Source organism: Leptinotarsa decemlineata, unplaced genomic scaffold (genome assembly GCF_025532065.1).
Source record: "Leptinotarsa decemlineata unplaced genomic scaffold, Ldec_3_MD MMD2_tig00026307_RagTag_RagTag, whole genome shotgun sequence".
NCBI classification, from domain to species: Eukaryota; Metazoa; Arthropoda; class Insecta; order Coleoptera; family Chrysomelidae; genus Leptinotarsa; species Leptinotarsa decemlineata.
The window spans coordinates 16,854,851-16,877,158 of record NW_027412681.1 but is presented as its reverse complement, the minus strand read 5'-3'; the positions used below and the strand labels follow the sequence as shown (position 1 = coordinate 16,877,158).

The following is a 22,308-nucleotide window of genomic DNA, read 5'->3' as shown; positions in this document are numbered from 1 at the left end:
CTCAGAGGCTTTATCACAGTCAGAGAAGATCGAGCTCAGGATGCCAGAGGAGGAGGTTCGGTTAGGTTAGGTCCAAAGTGAGTGGGTCTATTCGACCCTACACCGCAACCCGTGAGGGTTCATTCTGATACATTGCAAGACTTAGAAAATATAAATGTCTACATGTAAAAAATTCAAATTCTGTGAAAAGTGTTTCAGACGGATATGTATAATCTCTATTCAAAATAATTTTAATGAAAAATTTTTGACGGACATTGATAACCCTCAGATGATTATCAGTAATACCTCCCCACACAATTATTCCATAGTTGATATGGAACTGTACTAGAATTAAATATAATGTTCGTAGCTGTGCTATGTCGAAAATCTTCTTGAAAAACTTGAATTTGTTCAGTAGAAACCTTATTTTATTCGCAACATATTTTGCGTGCTCATTCCATCTTACATTGCGGTCTATTATTATGCCAAGATATTTTATATGTTCTTTTATATTTATAGTCATTGTGTCATTGCCATTATGTATTTCCAACGAAGTATAATTTGGCAAGTTGTTGCTGAAATAAGTGAAAGTTACAAAGTGATTTTTTTTTGTATTGATTGTCAGCAACCTGCTCTTGAACCAACTGACAATTTTTATGAAATCTCCCTCAACCTTGTCCTTCAATTCTTTCCACATATCAGCACGATATAGTACGGCTGTATCATCAGCAAAACTGATAATGGTACCTTCTGATTTGACCCTAAACAAATCATTCAAGTAGATATTAAATAGGACAGGCCCCAACACCGTTCCTTGGGGGACTCCATATTCTATGGTACCGTAAGAACTGATTGTTTCATTTATTTTGACGCACTGTTTCCTATCAGAGAGATAGCTTCCAAATAATTTCAGCGATGTCCCTCTGAAACCGATGTTTTCCATTACCTTCATCAATTTCTCATGTGGAACCATATCAAAAGCTTTGGCTAGATCAATAAAGACACAAAGACATGGTTTACCATTATCCATAGAATCGTAAATTTCTCTCATCAGATGAATTATTGCATCTTGTGTTGAACTGGCCTCTCGAAATCCACGTTGATTGTCAGAGTGTATTTTATATATTTTCAAATATTTGTCTATTCTTACTTTCAATATTTTCTCAAATATTTTTGTTATATGGCTGATTAATGATACAGGACGAAAATTAATTACCTCATTTTCATTTCCGGATTTAAATATTGGTTTGATTATCGAAGTTTCAAAGGCTTCTGGGAAACTATCGGTGTTCATGGCTTTATTTATAATATAAGTAATTGGTTAGCTAGGTAATCGACAAATTCTAGCAGAGTTTCAGACCTGATGTACTCAAGACATGGTGATTTACCTTTATTCAGATTAATAATTACATTTTTAACTTCATGTTAACTTCACGGTGTCTTCTAAGAAGAATGAGTTAGATATTGTTTTGTCTACAATTTTGGTTTCTTGCTGAGTGATGGACCCGGCTAACTTTCCCCCAATGCTTGAGTAATGTGATAAAAAATATTCAGCAATTTCCTTATCATTGGTTGGATGTATTCCATCATTGGTTTTGATATTTTTTATTTTATTTAGGTTTGTAGGTTTATCTATCATTTTTACAGCTTGCCAAAGTTTGTTTGAGTTATTCTTTAGTTTGTTGATTTCATTTATGTAAAATTTTTCTTTGGTTTTTCTGATCATTTCATTAAGTTTATTGCGGTATCGTTTCTATTGATTTCTCAAACCGTCGTTATATGGGTCAATGCGCAATTGTTCATATAACTTGTTTTTTGTATTTATGGAATTTATTAGACCATTAGTTATGCATTCTTTCCTTTTGATTTGACTTCTTTTGATTCGCATTTTTTTTGTACTCATTGCGATCATAGCTTTTAGTTAACTAATAAATTGGGTTGCAAGGTCTTCTACGTCTTCCTTTTTATATATGTCTTCCCACGTTTCAGCTGAGACTAGGTTAAAAAATGTATTCTTATTCAAATAATATTTGATATCATGTTCTCTATCATTGTTTACATTTGATTTCGTTTCCGAAGATTTTATCTGCAGTACTATTGGATGATAATCGCTAACGCTTGATTACCTATATTATTACTGGCAAGATATTTACATTCAATCTTTGTGCTGGCCAAATATGTGTTCTAAGCATGATTTCGGAGTTCCGTTGATTCTAGTATCCTTATATCTAGTAGATTTATAGCTGATCTGTATCCATATACATTCAGAATATTTAAATAAGATATAGTATCATCATTATTTTCATCCTTTATGTTTATGTTTATATCTCCAATCATAATCTAAAAATCTGCTTTATTTTGTTCTTGATGTTCCAAGTACTTACTCAGTGTCTCTATGAAATCGGACGGAGGCAGGGAAGGAGATCTAAATAATGCTATCATTTTATACGTTTTAGTGTTTTTGGTAACATTTAATTCAATTATTCGGTTATCTTCCAAGGTTTTAATTTCATACGTATAAATATGTTCACTCTTAATATATACAATACACCCATCGTTCTGATTCATTTTACCCTCATTATATATAACATCGTATCCTGGTTTGTCAAGATTGAAAAAATTAGTTACTTTCCATGTTTCAGTTAATACAATCAGATCAAAGTTCACATCGAAGTTCTGCAATACAATTCTCAACTCATCAATGTTTATTGTGATATTTCGAATATTTGTGTGAATTATTCTGAAGCCTTTACCTTTTCCTAACATTAAATTGAATTCGTCGAAATTTACTGTTATCTCTGTTGGTAGTTTTTGTGTATCAAATTCTTTGATATATGGGTCCATTTCATTTAGTTTTTCTTTTTTGTAAGTGATACAGAAAGACTGATAGACTGATAAATCCTATTTTTTTTATACGGATGATATACCTTATATTCACAAATAGAAATAACAACACCAAAAATAATTTGAAAGCACGTGTAAGCACTATCTGCAGGTAATTATGTAAATTTGATTATAGGAGGCGATAATTAACAAAATAAAATTGTTATATAATATATTGATTTCTTCCAGTATTATTTAGTGCCTCTTACTAGTTGATCTTGTGTGCCGTTTACCTTCTACCTCCGACTGGCGTGTTACTTTCTTCTTTTCTCCAATATCTGCTGATGATGTCAATATCTTCATATCTTCAACTACTACAAAATGGCCTGAAAATTGCCTGAATACATTGACATTTAACTACATAATATGAGGTAATTAGCTTGAGGTCAGTTCAGAAGATGCTCGAAATCGTGGCCTTCAACTTCTTGACATATGAACAGCCGATATTTCACGCCGAACATTTTCGAACACAGTAACGTTGATATCTCTACAAATATTTATTATTCTCTTCCGTTATATTGAAGCAGGTTCAGTTTCGTACGCCTTTTGCTTCGAATAGCCCCATAAACAAAATTCCAAAGGTGTCAAATCTGACGAGCGGGCTGGCCATTCTTTAGGACCTCGACGGCCAATCCAACGACCGGGAAAAGTAGTATCCAAATAGCGCCCAGTCGCCAACTTGAAAGTTTCATCTGTCAACTTCACTTCAAAATAAAGTATTCATGCATTAATTTCATTATACCTTTCAATTTTTCGAGTTGACCCGTTCAAAAAATAAAAGGGGGGGGGCGTTCAAGAAATGCACTGTCTATACAAGCTCACCTAATACCCTAAAATGTATTACAGGTAGTTAAATAGTATACTCACATAACTTGTCTCCAAATGTGGAAGCATAAAACGTTCTGCCAAAAAAATGCATATTGGAAACAAAAATACATTATAAAGGCCAATAAATGACATGGTATGACTGACAGGTATCCTGAGAGATTGATAATTGCAAGTGCTATGAAAGCCACAGCCAATCCTGAAATGGAGTGTATTATACAAATACCCTGAAATAAACAATTGATGTATTTCAACATATGAATATAGAAAAGGCACGAGGTACATTATGTCAAAAATGCCATTCGAAATATATGAAGTAACCTCGACGAATACGGAAATTTATGGGAAAATACTATTCGAATTTATTTAAATTTATTTGCCATCAAACCATTCGGAGGAACACGCAGGAAAGGAAAAGGATTATGACCTGATTAACGTTATTTATGGAGATTGGTGACTCGTTTTGATGTTTCTTGAAAGATTTATGGTCCTTCATTCCATTTTTATCTCAAAATTAAACCAATCTTACATATGTAACTGTAATGGTTTCTTTCTGCGACTGATCGGGATCTATTATTCAAACTTCATGATTTACATATTGCAATACAACTTGAACTTGGGAACAATGAATCCTCTTGTAGAATAGAATCGCCTTTATTTTTTATTTATTTTATTTGTTTAATTGATCACAAGTACACCATGGTGTCTGGACAAGTCACATAAAATACACATATTTGACATATATAAAATTGTAAATTATACATTATTCACAACGTAAAATTACAACATGATTACTAACACATGACATATGAAACAAAATTTAAAAGTGAAACATAAACATATTAAGGTCCATATAGATTTTTAACAAATCTGTGAGTCATATTTATAAATAAGAGTTAGGAGTATTATGTAATAATTTGAAACAAATTTAACCAAAAGAATGAAAAAATAACAGGAATTGTAATTCAAATCAACTTAGGACAATTCGAAATCATTTATTTCGTAGTAGGCTTCCCTCAATAGAAAACTCTTCATTTTTTTTTTGAATATTTCCAGGTGTGTATCTTTCAATTCAATAGTTCATTTATTAAACAGTCTCATTACTAGATAAATGCGACTAGTACTTGCTAATTTATGTTGTGGAATCAGCAGGTTGTCTCTATTTCTCGTATTATAATTATCACTAGGTGTCTGATAGTTGCTGATATTTTCTTTCATGAATACCAAGTAGGTAAGTATATATGACTGATGAAGGTAACATCAAAATACCTAGCTGTACAAACCACGGCTTACAACTTTCCAATATCTTTAAACCTACAATTGCTCTAATTGCTCTTTTTTGAAGTAAAAAAAATAGGCTGTAAGTAGATAGAGTGTCCCCAATTTAATAATCCATATGTCATAACATTATGAAATAGTGAATGGTAAGTCATGATAGCCGCTTCCCTACCTAAATTAATTTTAACTTGTCTAATAACATAAATAGCCTCAGATAACCTACTCGAAAGATTGTCTGTGTGAGTTTTCCACGACAAGTTGCTGTCCAAGTGAATTCCTGAAAACTTTAACGACTGAGCATCATTTCCGTGGTTTAAGAGTATCATAAAAGCTGTTTTCGCTTTGTTGATTTGTAATTTATTTGCGTTAAACCAATCATTAGCTGACTCAGTTATGTCCTGGATAACGGTGGTTTCCTCTCCTTGTCTTACCATTGTATAAAATGTTGTGTCGTCGGCATATAAGATAGTCTTCATATTAATTGAAGAGGGCAAATCGTTTATATATATATATATATATATATATATATATATATATATATATATATATATATATATATATATATATATATATATATATAAGAAACAGCAAGGGTCCAAGAATACTGCCTTGTGGTACTCCATATTTTATTGGGGATTGTTTACTGAATTTATTGTCATGGTACATGTACATGTTCGATTTGTCATATAAGATCGCATCAAATCAAGAGATATACCTCTGAGACCATAGTATTCCAGCTTTTCGAGTAAAATATTTTTTGAGACACAATCGAAAGTATTACTCAGATCAACAAATACTGCCAAGGTTGATACTTTTGTCTTCGAATCCCTCTCCTACGAAATTGGCTAGCTCAAAAACTGTCCCAGCAGTACTTTTCCGCTTTCTAAATCCAAACTGCGAACTCGTGAATAAGTTATTTTGTTCTAAAAATGAGGCTATTCGTATTGCAATTATTTTTTCAGTAATTTTACCCAAAATGGGGACCAATGCAATTGGTCTGTGGTTTGATATCGATGTTGTATCTCCTGATTTGAATATTGGTATCACTTTTGCGATTTTTAGTTTATACGGAAATATTCCAGTTGTTAATATATTATTTATTATCTGAGTTATTGGTTTTAGTAATGCATCTAGGTTTTCCTTATACATACACACTGAGTGTGTATCGTATCAAAATAGGCTACATTCAATCGAATGACCAGGAAAACTCCGTATCAACTGTGCTGTTTCTACTTGTCATCAATATATACTAAGACGGGTTGTAAACCCAACCACAGATTACTATAACTAAGTCCCGATATACAGATGTAGAAAACAAATATCATTACATACGCATTTCAATGCATGCAATCCTGAAAGTGTCTCGCCCCTAATGGTAATTTCGTCAATTCAGTCACCGGAACAAAGATTAGAGAACAAAATTAAGTTTTGTTGCCGTGATATCTCAGTACACAATTGCCTTTCGACAGAAACATATCTCAGTGTGGGGAATATGTTTCGTTTTTCATGCTTCTCAGTGATATTTCAGGAAATTAAATTTTAAAGCATGATAAGTGAATGTTATTTACAATTTTCAGCATTCGTTAGGACAGTGTAACTCCACAAAAAATTGAATTTTCCGAAATTAATCTTTTTGAGTGTATAAATACAAAAATCGTGCTTTCTTCAAAGAAGTACTGATTAATGTGTTGACCAAAAACCATTTATATATTTCTGAAATGCAATTACTTATGGGGCTTTCACATAGCTCTGTTCTGTTTAAAATCTGTTTTTCCGTTAATCAGCTGTCGCCCCCATACGAACGACAACTCTCAGAAGTTGAGAAACTTGTGCGAGCTAAGGACTAACGAGGTATTACCTTTTAACGTGTGATTCCTAACACTCTGTAGTAAATTTCACGGAAAGTGTAGCAAAAACTCACAAAAGGTGGAAATAGTGAAATTTGATAGAAAAGTCTAGTGAAATGCGAATTTCGACCAAACTATCATTATGGAAATAGTAGAGAATTAGCACATTTCATGAAATCTTCAATTAGAAATTTGGGCTTGATCTTTGCGGGAAACAGTATATACAGATTTAATGTGATATGTTGAACTGTGTGATATTTCAAATAATGAAATAAAATCAGAAAATTAGAAAAATGGTGAACATTAGGTTTTTCTGAAATTCCTGTTATTTTCTGAACATACTTCTTTATATGTGAAAGAATACTAATGAATACCATATCAAACCATGTCGGTAATAGCTTTTTTATATTTCATAGTTGAAAACATTATTTTCAACCTTCTTCTTCAGTGAATTAAAACTTTCAAGGATAAGAAAGAAATAACAGATATCAATGAAAAGCATTCAAGAGAATGTGGACATCCTTAAATATTTCGTTCATATACAAACTGAACTTTCCTACGAATATTGAATTACACTGGAATCACTCTTTCTTTCTCACTTGTTACAAAAATAAATATTCATGATTAAAACAAATATCATTCACTAAAAAATCCGTACTCGTTAAAAAAGAGCATTGTTTTAAAATTTTATTCGCAAGGATGAGTTTTATTCTCAATTCAGATTCAGTTTCAAAGTATTGTAAATTATTTCTACCAAGTAGATACGTTTCCGACACTGTCAAATATTCGAAAATCACACACGAAATCCTGCATTCAGTTTTAGAGTCGAAAAAGATCTATTTTGTTACAAAACATTCCTTTCCTCTCTCAACAAGATATATGTTTCATATCTTTCATCTCCAGGAGTAAATCACATTCTACTTATTTGAATAAAGATGAAATTGGTAATTTTAGTGACTCATTGTACTGAATGCTCTTTAGGGACCCAAAAAATGAATGGTTTTGTTTAAAAAATATCTTCACGGCGGGGAATCGAACGCCGGTCTTCCGCGTGTCAGGCGGGGATACTGACCACTATACTCCTAAGGATTACATGTAAAATATTGTAAGATTGAACATTCAATTTGAATATCAATCAGCTGATCAGAAATAATTGTGAAATTATATTATGTTCATTTTTTAAGTTACAACTGATACTTTTATGGGTAAAAAAATTCAAAAACTCATTTCGCCAAAGATCTGTAGAATATTTTATCTCTACATCTTGATATAGAGCTTGTTAATTCAATAACGTACAACTTCGAGTTGTTGCTATTCCAAAGGTGATTGAGAACTAAGATAGGGATTCAAAGAGAAATATGATTTTGCTAATACACAATAGTTCATTCCATAACAGAAATTATAAAAAAACATTTTTTTTAACTTCAGAATTTATTTTTTCAAGGACAAAACACAAGCACTACAGGAAAATCCTAAAGGCGCTCTCAGAGAGGTGCATGCGAAAGTAGCGATTCACATTGGATTTGAATCACTCGGGATTAAATCCATTTGGAAAAACGTTCTCAGGAAATTTATTCCACATAAACGCAGTTCTCTAAATGGAAGAGTTCTTGTACAGTGATGTTCGAAGTGTACTGAGTTGAACCTCAAAACTATGAGCAGCCACAGTCCGTGGCGTATTTTTGAAATGTACTGCTCTGGGTGGAATCAAATATGCCAAGTCACCTGAACACTTCCTGTTTCCATTCCCAAATCTCCAACTTTTCTTCAATGTTCCAGTCTATCAAGATTGCACGTGACGTTTGGGTCTCCAATCCGGCGGATGTTTCTCTTCTGGATGGAATCCAGCAACTTCAGAGTATTTTGGGAGTAGAGCCCCGGACATGAGAACAATACTCCAAAAAAGGTCTGATCTGAGCTATATAAAGCATCAATAGTTGATGAGGTGTGTATAGTTTTCTGGTTCGGAACAGTGTTTCTAGCTTCTGGGATGCAGCCTTTGCAATTCCAGCGACATGATTGTGCCAAGGCATATTGGTGTCCAATTTAATCCCCAACCAACTTATCGAAGCAGAAAGCGGAATTGTCTGACCTGACATTATTATATTCGGTTTGGAGATATTTATCTTCTTGGAGAAAACCAATGCCAGGGTTTTTTTTAGCATTGAATTGAACGTGGTTTCTTTCACCCCAACTCGAAATCACTTCTAGATCCTCATTAAGATATGCAACCTCCTGCTGCCAGTGAAGATGTGGCTCCGTAGCCAATATCCTGGAATCCGAATGGAATGACAGAATAAGTACTGTCGTCAGAAAAGTAATATATTGAATTCTTGATTTTTTCTAATAGGTCATTGATATGCAATAAAAAGAGGGTTGGAGACAATATGTATCCCTGGGGAACACAACCGTTGATGGTGAAAGTATTCGAGTGATATCCATCGACGATCACTTACAGAGAACGTTCTTTCAGGAAGGTGAAGAGCTATATACAAAAATTATTCGAAAAGCCACAGCATCAAAGTTGGGCCAGCAATCCCTCATGCCACACAATGTAAAAGGCCTTAGGAATATCAAGCGCAACAGCTCTTGATTCTCCATGTTTCTCGGTTGCGTTATTCCAAATATGGGTGACATACGATAGAAGGTCGCCTGTTTCCGAAAGCCATATTGATCATCGCTCAAGATGTTGAAACTTTCCAAATATTTGAGGATATGATGGTTTACGACTTTCTCCATGATTTTTGATATCACTTATAGCAAAGCGACTGGTCTATAGTTATTTGGAATTTTTTTTGCTATTTTTGGGAATAGGCTGAATGCGAGCAATTTTCCAACAAGAAGAAAAAACCCCTTTCTTGTAAGACGATGATGTACACTTCATAACGGCCAGACGAGTTATTTCGATATTCGCCTGACTAGACGTTGTCGCATTATGTATTCCAGTGTGGGAATAGTGGGTGGTGCCTTTCTCAGAAAATCGACTGTGGAGTGGGACATATAGGAAATGACAAGCAGTACCATGACTTCAAAAAATATAATTACAATATTAAAATATCAAATGATAAAATTGAGTTAGTAAGAAAAATTAAATATTTGGGTGTAATTGTAGATAATAGAATGTTTTTTAAGGAACATGCTTCATATATTATTAAAACAATAGCATTCAAAATTAATTACTTAAGTAGGCAATCTAAGCACTTAAACCAATGGTCGCTTTTACTTTTGTATAATAGCTTGATTTTACCTCATTTTACTTATTGTGGAACCATCTTCTACTTACTAAACCAAAATGAAATTGGAATGAGAGTAATATTATCTTGTGATAGAAGAACACATATAACATTAATGTTGAATACATTAAAATGGTTATCAGTAAAAAATTACTTTCGTTATTTAGCATTAATATTTATTTTTAAAATTAAAACTGGTGATGTTCCTGTATATCTACGTGACAAATTAAAGTATAACTTTGAATATCATGAATACAATACAAGAAGTCGCAATAACTTTCATATACGTCAGACTAGTAATGTCAATTCAAATATTACAGTTTTCATTAAAGGAGTTCAAGCATTCAACGAACTACCGGAGGATATTAAGAATGCTACCTCTCTAAATATATTTAAAAGAAAATTAAAAGTGCACCTTTTAGATCTACAAAGTATTTAGTATAGGAACCTGCTAATACAGTTTTTTTTTTCTTCTTTTTATTTTATTTATTGTGCTGTTTTTATTTATATGTTTCAATGTACATGATTTTAAATTTTAAATTTTAATTGTGACATTTAAATTTTTAACCTAGATTAAGACTAATATTGTAACTGCATTAGCTTGTGCTAAATAAACGATACATAACATAAGTAGTTCAACTGGTAGATTTGCTTTTTCTATGGCTGTTGTTGCAATTGAACCATCCGCTTGTGTTATTGGTGGAATTATGGGTTTTGTAAAGTTTTGATTAACAGCTATAGGTACCGACCAGAAAGATATAGACCCCTTGGGATTGGCAAACAGTTTATCCCTAATTCTCTGATTGTGAAGTTATTCGCTTTCATTTATCCTAGGTTTACAGCTGTTGCCAGCATTAACAAACCTAGTTCGGCACTGGGAATTTTGCGCCACTGCTGGTAGGCGAGATTTTTGAAGGCGACAGCTTGCTCGCAATTTTTTTGAACCAAGGTTTTCCTTAGGAGGTCGTTTCATTGAAAAAGGAATATATGCATCCATGGAATAACTTCCTTGACTTCAGAAGCACAAATTGATGGATCTCTAGAGCTGGGACAAACATGTACCCAGGGAAAATTGCAGAAATGATCTTAATGGTCCTCTCATTCAGCTGGTCTGTAATGTCAAACTTTCCGCGGCTTAGATTGTTCCCCGACATTGATTGTAATTTCCACAACACTGAAATGAGTTTGTGGTCAGAAAATTCCAAAGGAGACCTTACTATGACTGTAAATTTCTGGATTGGTTATTAGGTATAGAACCAGAAGACCAGCATATTCTTCATTACGATCAGGAATCCTGGTTGGCTCGTTTATGATCTGAGTAAGTTCGCTGCTTATTGCAAAAGCCCCAGCTTCGCGACCTTGTTCGTTGTTGATAATTGAAAATTTGAGTCATTCGATATTTTGTACAGCGAAGTCACCGACAATGGAAACTTTGGCACTGGAATAACTGATTTGCAGAAAGTCAATAGTGTTTGCAAGTGGAGAGAGTAGTACCTCATATTGTATATCGCTTGGTGGTCGATGAATGCAGCATATGAATTTGGTGGTCTTCTCTGTTATTTCGAACCACTGAGTTCCAGCATTTCCTATCGTTGACAGGAGAATTCGCTTCTGATAAAAAGAGATATTCCAAAGTTACGTCTGAATTAGAGGTGGAAATCAGAATATAATTAAATCGCTTTCGAGTTACTAGAACGAACACCAATCAGAGTACATAACATCATTTTCTTATAACTATTTCTGTTAGGATCGGATTGTGGGGTTCAAGCCGGGAAACAAATAGATCCACAAAAATGGGGAATGGCTACTCCTCAGTGATATTCGAGTGATTTCTTGGGATTTTACATAGTGGAAACTATAATCATTTTAGCATTATGCTGAGAATTGCTAATTATACGGTATCCAATTTCTATGCAACAAATTGTAACTTCTATTCTGCTGAGTTTGAAGATGTGATGACTTTCATTAGCGTGAAATATAACAGCTAATATATTGAATAAATATCTGCTGATATTAACAAAAATAAAACGTGTGATGTTTCTGGGTCGATGGAAGTAGTATGAGTCCGGATATTTTTGTTTATTGACATATATCATGTTTCAACTGTGTGGCAGAGTAGTGATCACCTCATTCAGTGAATTGAACCGAGTTCATCAGCCGGTCAGGCAGCTTCAAGTCAAGTCGATAGATCTCCTAACGAATCCACTTCACTACTTCAAACGAGTAGAACAAGATTGTAACGACAAGCATATTTGCAGCAGTAACTCTGTTCTTCCTCGACAGTTTCAATGACCAGATCTATTGACTACATAACTTTTTGTACTACATACTCACAATACGATGAACTTGATTTTCTAATGAAATTAAACTTTGTTTTCAATATCGAACCAAGAATTAGAAGCCATGATGTCTTTTGCAAAGAATATTTGAATTCATCAATCCAAACCGGCGAATGTAATGTTTACTTGAACAACTTACGTGAATCGAATTAAACTCAATGATTAGAAAAGGAGATATACAATTTCATTCAAAACCCTTACCAGGTTATTTCATATGGGACATATTTTGATTGGCCTCGATATAGACTTCTAGATACGACCATAAAATAGTAGTCTGGGTCACAAGATCCTTTTTATGGAACTTCCGTCCAAGGGCACCGAAAATTATGATCCATGGCTCATTCGATTCGAAATGACCTCTAGCATCTTTTTGGAAAATTTTAAGGAAGGTTCGAAAAAATTGCAAAAGTTATAAACAATTTACTAAAAAAGGGGGGTTTGGTTTTTTGCAAATATCTCGAAAAATATTAGAGATATCCGAAATTTGAAAATGGATCCTTAAAGAGGGGGGGATTCCCTAAAAAAGTCACCTATTTTCATAATTTTAATTGAGAGGCGAAAATAGCGCTAAAAGCGTGCGATGCGCTGACCGATACGGACCTTTGAACAATAAAAATTATTTTATCCCATTGAAAATCATTATGAAGAAAAAAATTCACATACCTTCTGGACACTTGAATAGAGAAAAATTCATGGAAAACAATTTTTTTCCGTTATTATTTTATTAGATATACTTTACAAGTTTTACAAGTTTTTAATTTACATAAAAACCCTGATAATTTTTAAACTAAAAACCTCAAATTTTGTTTACTTCTTGGAGCTTTCCTTGAAAGCCTTCAAAAGAGATTCACGTTGAAAAAATCATGAAACTTCGATTCTCCACATTGTTATTAACAATCAAAGATGTAAAAAAGTGAAAAATTAAATCAAAGCAATGGAAACATTTATTGTTTAATATTCGAATTTATTCATTTTCTTATTATTTGAAGTCACTTAAAAATGATTTCTCATAATTCTTAGCGCTATTCGTTCGAAAATTGTTATAAACAAATGTATTGTTTATAAGATGTTTTAATTTTTTCGGGGGAAATTTTCATCAGTAATGAATATTATGACTTTCAAAAACAAAATCGTTTCCTAAATAAAAATTGTATTGCTTGAAAACGCATTTGTTGATTAAAATTTTTTTTGCCACCAAATATGAAGATTGAGAAACGATTTTTCTCAAATCATAATTTCTATTTCTCTGAATTTTTTTCATAATTTATATCTTCTTTATTTATATAATAAACAATTTGTTTTGAACAAATAAATTTTCACGATATATTTTTTCTAAATACTACAGAAAAAACAAAAACAACCATGTGTCACTGTTTGTGTGAAGAGAGAAAAATGATTAAAAATAGAGGCATTTTTTTGGTAGTATTTAAAAAAATATCGTAAAAATTTATTTGTTTGAAGCAGATTGTTTATTGAATAAATAAAGGAAATATAAATTTAAAAATGGTGTTTTTTAGAATATTGAAGAGAATTAGAAATTATGATTTAAAAAAAATGGTTCGATAATATTTATATTTAGTAGCAAAAAAATTGTTAATCAACAAATGCATTTTCAAACAATGAAAAAAAATTTTTAAGAAACGATTCTGTTTTTGAAAATCATAATATTCATCACTGATAAAAATCCCCCAAAAAATTGCAAAAATCTTATAAACAATACTTTCGTTTATAACAATTTTTTAAACAAAAAGACCTAACAATTATGAAACATTATTATCATGTAACTTTCAATAATAAGAATACGAATAAATTTGAATATTAGAAAAAACTTCTTCATTGCTTCAATTGAATTTTCTTATTAGTCAGTATGCTTGAAGACTGGCCGTAAACAAATCTAAAGTAAATGGAACTTCAAACGTTCAAGCCAGTCTCTATATACCTTCACAGTGGGTTTAATGGACTGACGCCTATCAGAAAACAACTACTCCCCTGGCTAATACCACGAAGGGCGTGGTATTAGCCAGGGGAGTAGCCAGGGGCGTTGTCGGATATAATCCAACGCCCTTCGTGGTATTAGCCAGGGGAGTAGTTGTTTTCTGATAGGCGTCAGTCCATTAAACCTACTGTGTAGGTATATAGAGACTGGCTGGAACGTTTGAAGTTCCATTTACTTTAGATCAATTGAATTTTTCACTTTTCAACGTCTTTGATTATTATTAACGAAGTGGAAAACCAAATTTTTTTAATTTTTCCAACAGGAGTCTTTTTTGAAGGTTTTCAAGAAAAGCTCAAGAAGTTAACAAAATTTGACGTTTTCCGATTGAAAATTATCAGGATTTTTATGTAAATTTAAAACTTGTAAAAATTAGGTAATAAACTGAAGTATATCTAATAAAATAATCACAGAAAAATGTTTTTTCAATGGATTTTCTTTTATTCAAGTGTCAAGTGTCAAGAAGGTATGTGATTTTTTTCCTTAATGATGATATTTAATGGGTTGAAATAATTTTTATTGTTCAAAAGTCCGTGTCGGTCAGCGCGTTCGGGACGCGCATCGCCCGCTTTTAGCGCTATTTTCGCCTGTGAATAAAAATTATTAATATTGATGATAGAGTCCTGGGAGGTGAGGCTTTTTTAGGAAACTTCCTCCTCTTCAAGGATCTTTTTTCAGAATTTGGATATCTTTGATATTTTCAGAGATATTTGCAAAAATCCAAACCCCCCTTTTTTTTACTTGTACTTTTGCAATTTTTTCGAGCTCCTATTGAAATTTATTAAAGAGTTGCTAAAGGTCATTCCGATTCGAATGAGCCCTGGATCATAATTTTTGGTACCCTTAGACAAAAGTTTGAAAGAAAAAGATCTTGTGACCCAGACTATAGTCCATGATAGCCAGACCTTCATTCATTACATCCTCTCTCGATATCAAATAGTATATTCCAATAATATTTAAATTGGGAATTGAGTTGATATCTCATTATTTTATTATTAATCAACAACTGATTGCAAACATTTTGATAAATTAATTTTCACCATCGAAAAGTGACAGTTTCTCATTATTCAATCCAACAAGTCAATTCTCTTGATGAAAAAAAGCAACTAACTCCAAGGATTAACGAGACATCCTGTATCTTCAATACATGCAGCAGTTTCAAAACGTAAGTTAAAAGATGTAGAATCATTTACTTTCATCATGAGGTTGGCCATATTTCACCTCTTGCTGCCTAAACTCATGACTGATCAAGAATTTCCAAAAAGTATTAACCACTAGTTTATTTGATTTTTTCAGTATATCCTTTGATTAAAGTTTCTCTATGTTTATGTTTTTGCCTACAACTAAACTGCCTGATCATTGCCTTCAGAAAAAAATTACAGTTCTGAATGTGACAAAAAATAATTACCTGCAAATCCAACATCTGAGGAACAACAAGATATACCCATATCGTCAAAATGATGAATAATACAGACACTAATTGAAGTCCCACATCTATAGATCTCACCGTGCTCTCAATTGCCAAATCTTCTTCATCCAAACAGACAAGAAGTACTTCAGAGTTGTCTTTTTGCAAGGTGGTTGAACAGAAACTGAAATGTAGATATGTTGGCACCTCAGTAAATACTTTGTTATTGTAGCGAACGTTCGAATATCAGAAAGAATAATTTTCTGATGGATTAATTTTATTTTGGAATGAGTCATATTTAGTGGTGTTGGATGTTTGTTTAGACAACGTTTTCATAGTTTATATCAAATCACTTACTAGTGTGGTGCAGCCAGTACTTCATCATTTTCCACCAAATTGCCATCTGGATCTAACGAATAGGTCACCTTACTATCGTTCATCTCTAATAGTATCCTCACGTTGCATTCCACAATATTTGTTGGCCCGCCGTCTATACATTTTTTGTTGAGAATATTCCTTCCAGTACAGCATTTTGGCATGCTCCAGATACATGTTAAATGACTTAGAATTAATAGGATGCATAAATACTCTTTCATTTTAACCTGAAATGATTAGAAATCATAGAATTGATCATTTTATTGGCAAAATTAACTATTCAGTTCAGGACGATTATAATGTATCGGCTGATAATAGTGGATAGCCTGAAACGTTGATGAAAGAGTGAGAAATTTTGCACCGCGTTATAAATCTTCAGTTGTTCGACGTTACGACTTTAGATTTGAGACCATTGTCAAGAACTGTAAAGTATGGCCAGAACTTCCAGTCCTTGTTTGTTAGTAGGCAGATTGCTATCCTACATATTAATCACCTTCCATAAAAACATTTTTGAACCTTTTTCTACTATCACTATTGCTTTCGAAATCATTCTAACTATCAAAAACATTTTTTCAGAATCGAAAGACAAAACTCCAACGACTCCTAATTCAGCTATAGTATATATTGTTCCTTGTGCAGACTGCGATCCAGTACACATTGGCCAAACTGGCAGACATCTGAAAGATCGGATCAATTCACATGAAAGTGATTTCAAAAAAACAAAAAAATTGCACTCTTGCATCATTGAAGTGGACCATCGCTTTATACAAAAAACTGTTTGTAGTAATGACCACTATTTATGAGCGCTGCATGAATTAAAGAAGGGAGATAAAAGGTTTCAACATTATGAAAAATGAGAAATAAAAGTTCCTATGTTTTTATACCACTCGTATTTGTAACTAAAAGTACTGCAGTTTCGTTCTATAAGTACATTTTCAAACGAATACAAAAAACTGAAATATAATCAACAATGTTAACCCTCATTTATGTATTCACCACTATAGGTAATAACAGATGGTTCTCAACTCAACTGAGTGCCTGAATTTTATTTACCTGTGACAACTCAGTTCATTTTTAGCAGACATATTTATGAACAGCTTGGAGACCACCATAAAAAATTCCGACCTGGGTAAAAAACATATTAATTCTTGGTATAGATATGTAGACGATATTCTCGCCTGTTTGGGAGGTACTACCCGACAGCTGAGCCATTTTATGACATTTATGAATAATCTCAATAGAAACATACAGTTCACACTCGAAACAGATACATTTCTTAGACCTTACCATTACACATAATCATTATGAATTTGAGTTCATTGTATTCAGAAAACCGAGCTCTACAAACAATAGCAATCCCAAGTGACTATTTCCATCCCGACAGTCATAAATCAGCAGCCTACTATCCAATGTTACACAGAGCATCTAGATTGTGTGATTAAAATGATTATACAGATAGAACATAATAATGGTTTCAACAGAGACACAATCCAGAAGTGAGTCAGAAAACAGATCCTCAAACATATGCTTGAGGAAGCTATTGTATAGCGAAACACGTGTCGCAGTTTTTGTAAAACCTCCTGTAGTGAAAATCATACAATAAACTGTATCCTGGGGATCAGTTTCTGATCACCAGGCTTTGAAATTGGTTTACCGCAGTGATCAGTTATCGGACTCTTACTCTTCCTGCTATATGTGAGTAATTCACCCCGAAATACCAAACGGTATGTCACGTTGTTTGTTGATGATACCGCAATTAACATATCTGGCTCAAACATCGAAAAATTAATTTTCAGCTCAAAAACTGTTATTGAAGACTTCATTACTTGGTGTCAAAGAAATAAATTAATTCTAAACCCTTCAGAATCAGTGATTGTAAAATTTCATTAAAAAGGCATATGCTCGATAAAAATATTCTGTGTTAATCCAATTTAATTTCACTCGAAACTATTGCTTATTGATCTGAGGGTTTTACTCTCAATACGTATACATATATTTTTTTAATAGTTTGACCATGCAAGCTATATTGAACATCATGACTAACCATGTATATGATCAATGAACAGTATTATTATTATTGTTACTGACCAGATTATTGACTAAGAAACAATTTACTCAATTTTTTCTGTTGTCTGGATTAGGTAATTTCTCGATAACATTCACTGATTTTTTTTGTATCTACTGTCATGGTGTTTGCTATCTGAACTTCTTAGAATGGGATTCCATATTCATTTGGGTTCACTGCTTCTTCTTCTTTCCTGATGAAATTATACATATGTTTGTACCAGTACCAGTTTGTACTAGTCGTTTATGGTATTCCTGGTTGGAGGCAATGAATCCTGTGTTTTTAAACAGAATCCTGTGGTTTCCTTCACTGCGAGGGTGTTCTGCAACCGACACCTTTGAATTCAAACCGTTCTTGAGGCTACGTTACGTGGATGACATTTTCGTCATCTGGAAGAATGACAAAGATGATCTGAACCTTTTCCTAGACCACTTGAACGCTCAAAATCCAAACATCAAGTTCACCATGGAGACTGAGCAGGATCAGCGAATAGCATTCCTAGATGTAGTAATTGAACGATGTGGTGCTAGACTAAACCACAAAGTGTACCGAAAACACACACCATCTTAGCCAGAAGAGAGCAGTCATCTCCACTCTAACGGAACGAGCTCGAAGAATATGTGAACCTGTGAACCAGAGCATCTAGAGGAAGAACTGGGACGAAGTGGCTTTGAGATCGAATGGATACAGTGTACCCGAGATCAAAAAAGTCCTGAAACTGAAGAGTAATACGGTTGAAAACGGAGATGAGAATTATATGGTTGCAGCCGCGTATCTACCATACATCTTTAGGTTCTTAGACAGAATTGGAAATATATTGGGAGAACACGACATTAATACAGTTTTCAAAGCCACTAAGAAGATACAACAAATAATTGGGTCGGTAAAAAGCAAAAGGAATCCACTATCAGCAGCAGGGGTCTATCGCATACCGTGCACTTATGGGAAGGTATTCATCGGAATCCACCAAAAGATCCATAGGAAGAAGGCTGAAGCAACATGAAAGAAACTGCAGACTGGGCCAAACGAACAAGTCGGTTGTGGCAGAACACGCCCTCAGTGAAGAAAACCACAGGATTCTGTTTGAAAACTCTGAACTCAGTGCCCGCAATCAGGGATACCATAGCCAACTGGTACGGAAGACAAAAAACGCGGTGAATATGGAATTCTATTCTAAGAAGTTCAAGACTAGCAAACAGTATGACAGTAGGTATAATACAGTCAATGAATGTTACCAACAAATTACCTAGTTCAGGTACAGGTATAAGCACTTCAAACTACCTGACATTATGAATACGCGTTACGAAACCGTGATATTCAGTCATCGGATATCAATTCAGGATGTATAAACCTCTGAAGAAGCTAGCCACTAATGTCAGCGAAACGCCAGGAAGGAATTTCAAAAATACATGGCCTTCGAACCCGAAATATAGTGACACTACCATAAACACTCTTCAAAAAGATATGTAGATCATACACAGAAGTCTCTTTCAGATACAAAATGGAAGAAGAGCCCTTTCAAAAATGCTACTTTCCAGGAACATTGAATTAAACGAAAAAAAAGCCCGTTCGAAACAACTACTTCCATATAGACACTGACTTATAGGAAAATATTTTTTCCATTCATTTCGTACTACAGATTTTACTTACGGAGTTGAAACATACTTGTGATATACAGGGTGTCCCTGGACTTCCTCTTTTCCTCTCAAGAATGTATAGATGGGGTCAAAATATCACCAGTACTTCATATAACTTTTTTTCCTAAAAGTCTTCGTAACCAAGTTACGGGCCCTCGAAGTTACAAAATAAAAAATGTTTTTCTTTGATAACTTTTCAAGTGAATATTCAAAATCATCCAAATTTTGGTAATTGACTAAACAAATGAATTCCTTCGATGAGCTTTCATGCAGGAGTCAGTTGTTTTGCTACAAAGTCAGGAACGGACTACCCCCGATGGTCCACACCCCAAAACTTTGAAATGACAGATATTTTTCAATATTTTTCAACAAAATAAGGTTACTTGGACAATTTTATGAATAAAAGTACTCGTGTGGAAAGTCGATCGGAGCAACGAGTCTTGATAAAAATGTAGTTCTACTCGACGACATCAAACCCGCTCGTCCACCATTATTTGAAATGAATAATTATCAAAGCAGAAATAATAATGATAACGTTAATTCAACAACATTTATAACAGGAATAATACAAAGTATGCTAAAGTGAAGTCGTAAACAAAAAGTACAGTACCTATATGGAAGTTTAAGTCACAATTGTGATAGCAGATATTTTTTCAAAAGAAATATCAAGTTCTGTAGATTCGTGGTGTTTTTAAACTAACAAGCTACTCTACTATGAAATATCGAATTCATTCCATATTTTGTATGTACATAATACGTGTGGAACAATCACGTTTCGTGTTGATCAGTTATCTGAATCTCATGAAACTCAACATTCGAATGTTTCAAATTCTTCTTCACAGCTAAACTGTTGAGGAGTTTCACTGATAATTATAATTTTATGGGAGAAATTATTTAACACGAATCTAAATTTAGCTGAAAAAACGCACATCGGAAAAAATATTTACTATACTAATAAAAAGCAAACGAATGAACTACAAAAACGGCTGCACATGATCAGGTGAAAAATATCCAGAGAATAATTATGTTCCATTTCTTTCACAGATGTTGACAAAAAAACCTTTTAGAAAGTTTTGATAAAAAATGAGAAACTGGAATGCGATTTTGTTTTGTTGAGTGGTGCGTTGTCATATGACTATCATTGTATTGTCAATATTCTATAGGATATTTTGAATTTTTTTGATATGGCCGAACAGTTTACATTCAATGAATATGCAGATATGCATGTATTTTATGGACGAGCATTTTGTAATGCTGCAGAAGCTCGTCGTCTGTATTCCGAGCATTTTCCCAATCGAACGGTACCGTCAAGAGAAACATTCGAGCGTGTCGATCGCAGCTTGAGGGAGACAGGTATGTAATAATTGATAATTAATTTGAGCACGTTGTTTTATTTCGATATTATTGTAGGTACAGTTTTGCCAAAACGAGGAGGTGAGGGCGCTCCTAGGACTGTACGTACCGTTGTATTGGAGGAAAATATTTTGGAAGCCGTCGCTGATGATCCTTCAATGAGCATCAGAAATCTATCAGAACGGTTCCATACACCCAAGTCCACTATTCATAGAATAATTAGGGAACAACTGCTCCACCCATTTCACATCCAGAAGGTACATGCCATGACACCTCAAGATTTTCCAGCACGACTGGAATATGATAATTGGTTCATGGATAGGCAAAGAGAGGATATGACTTTTATTAATCGAGTTTTATTCACTGATGAAGCAGGTTTCAGTAGAGATGGAGTTATCAACTCTCATAATCTCCATATATGGGCCGAAGAAAATCCCCATGGGATATTGCAAACCAAACACCAACAGAAATTCAACGTGAATGTTTGGGCTGGTATCATAGGAAACCATCTTATAGGATCATTCGTTCTACAGGACCGATTGAATGGAGAACGTTATTTGGAGTTCATTCAGAACGATTTGAATGGACTTTTGGAACATGTTCCATTGCAAACCCGAAGAGATATGTGGTTTATGCATGATGGCGCTCCTCCTCATTTTAGTTTGATTGTGCGTGACCATCTGAATCATATTTTTCACAATAGATGGATTGGTAGAGGTGGGCCATATTCATGGCCATCGCGGTCTCCGGATTTAAATCCATTGGATTTATTTCTGTGGGGGCATCTAAAAAGCCTTGTTTACGCTACACCTATTCACACAAGAGATGCATTGTTGAATAGAATAACATTACATTGTGAAGCCCTACGAAACGACCCTGGAATGCTATTTCAAGTACAGAGAGGGTGTCTTCGCAGACTAAGAAAATGTATAGAGAGAGAAGGTGGTCATATCGAGCAGTTTCTGTAGCGGATTTTTCATTTCTGTTTGCTCTTGAGGCTCTTGAGTTTCGTTAGTTAAACGTGTTTGCATTATAAAAATTCGTTATGAACATTTTACCTATCATTTCCATTTTCCTTAAAAACTAATATTTT

General features: G+C 33.7%; 1 protein-coding gene and 1 long non-coding RNA gene across 4 annotated transcripts in view; one reads left to right on the top strand and one right to left on the bottom strand.

The window, feature by feature from the left end:
- The window catches only part of LOC141485137 (uncharacterized), a 109,647-nt gene extending 92,539 nt beyond the window's left edge, over positions 1-17,108 (top strand). Inside the window, exon 3 of the long non-coding RNA XR_012467029.1 lies at positions 16,737-17,108. This is a non-coding gene — a long non-coding RNA (uncharacterized lncRNA). The remainder of the gene's footprint in view (positions 1-16,736) is intronic.
- Positions 1-22,308, bottom strand: part of LOC111515634 (G-protein coupled receptor Mth2) — a 52,281-nt gene that overhangs the window by 9,751 nt on the left and 20,222 nt on the right. For all 3 annotated transcript variants that reach the window (XM_074181229.1, XM_074181228.1, XM_074181227.1), the window contains exons 2-4: positions 16,143-16,387; positions 15,786-15,969; positions 3,730-3,914 (exon numbers count right to left, since the gene is read on the bottom strand). In XM_074181229.1, the coding sequence (XP_074037330.1) occupies positions 3,730-3,914; positions 15,786-15,969; positions 16,143-16,381 (608 nt within the window). In that variant the 5' untranslated portion in view covers positions 16,382-16,387. The remainder of the gene's footprint in view (positions 1-3,729; positions 3,915-15,785; positions 15,970-16,142; positions 16,388-22,308) is intronic.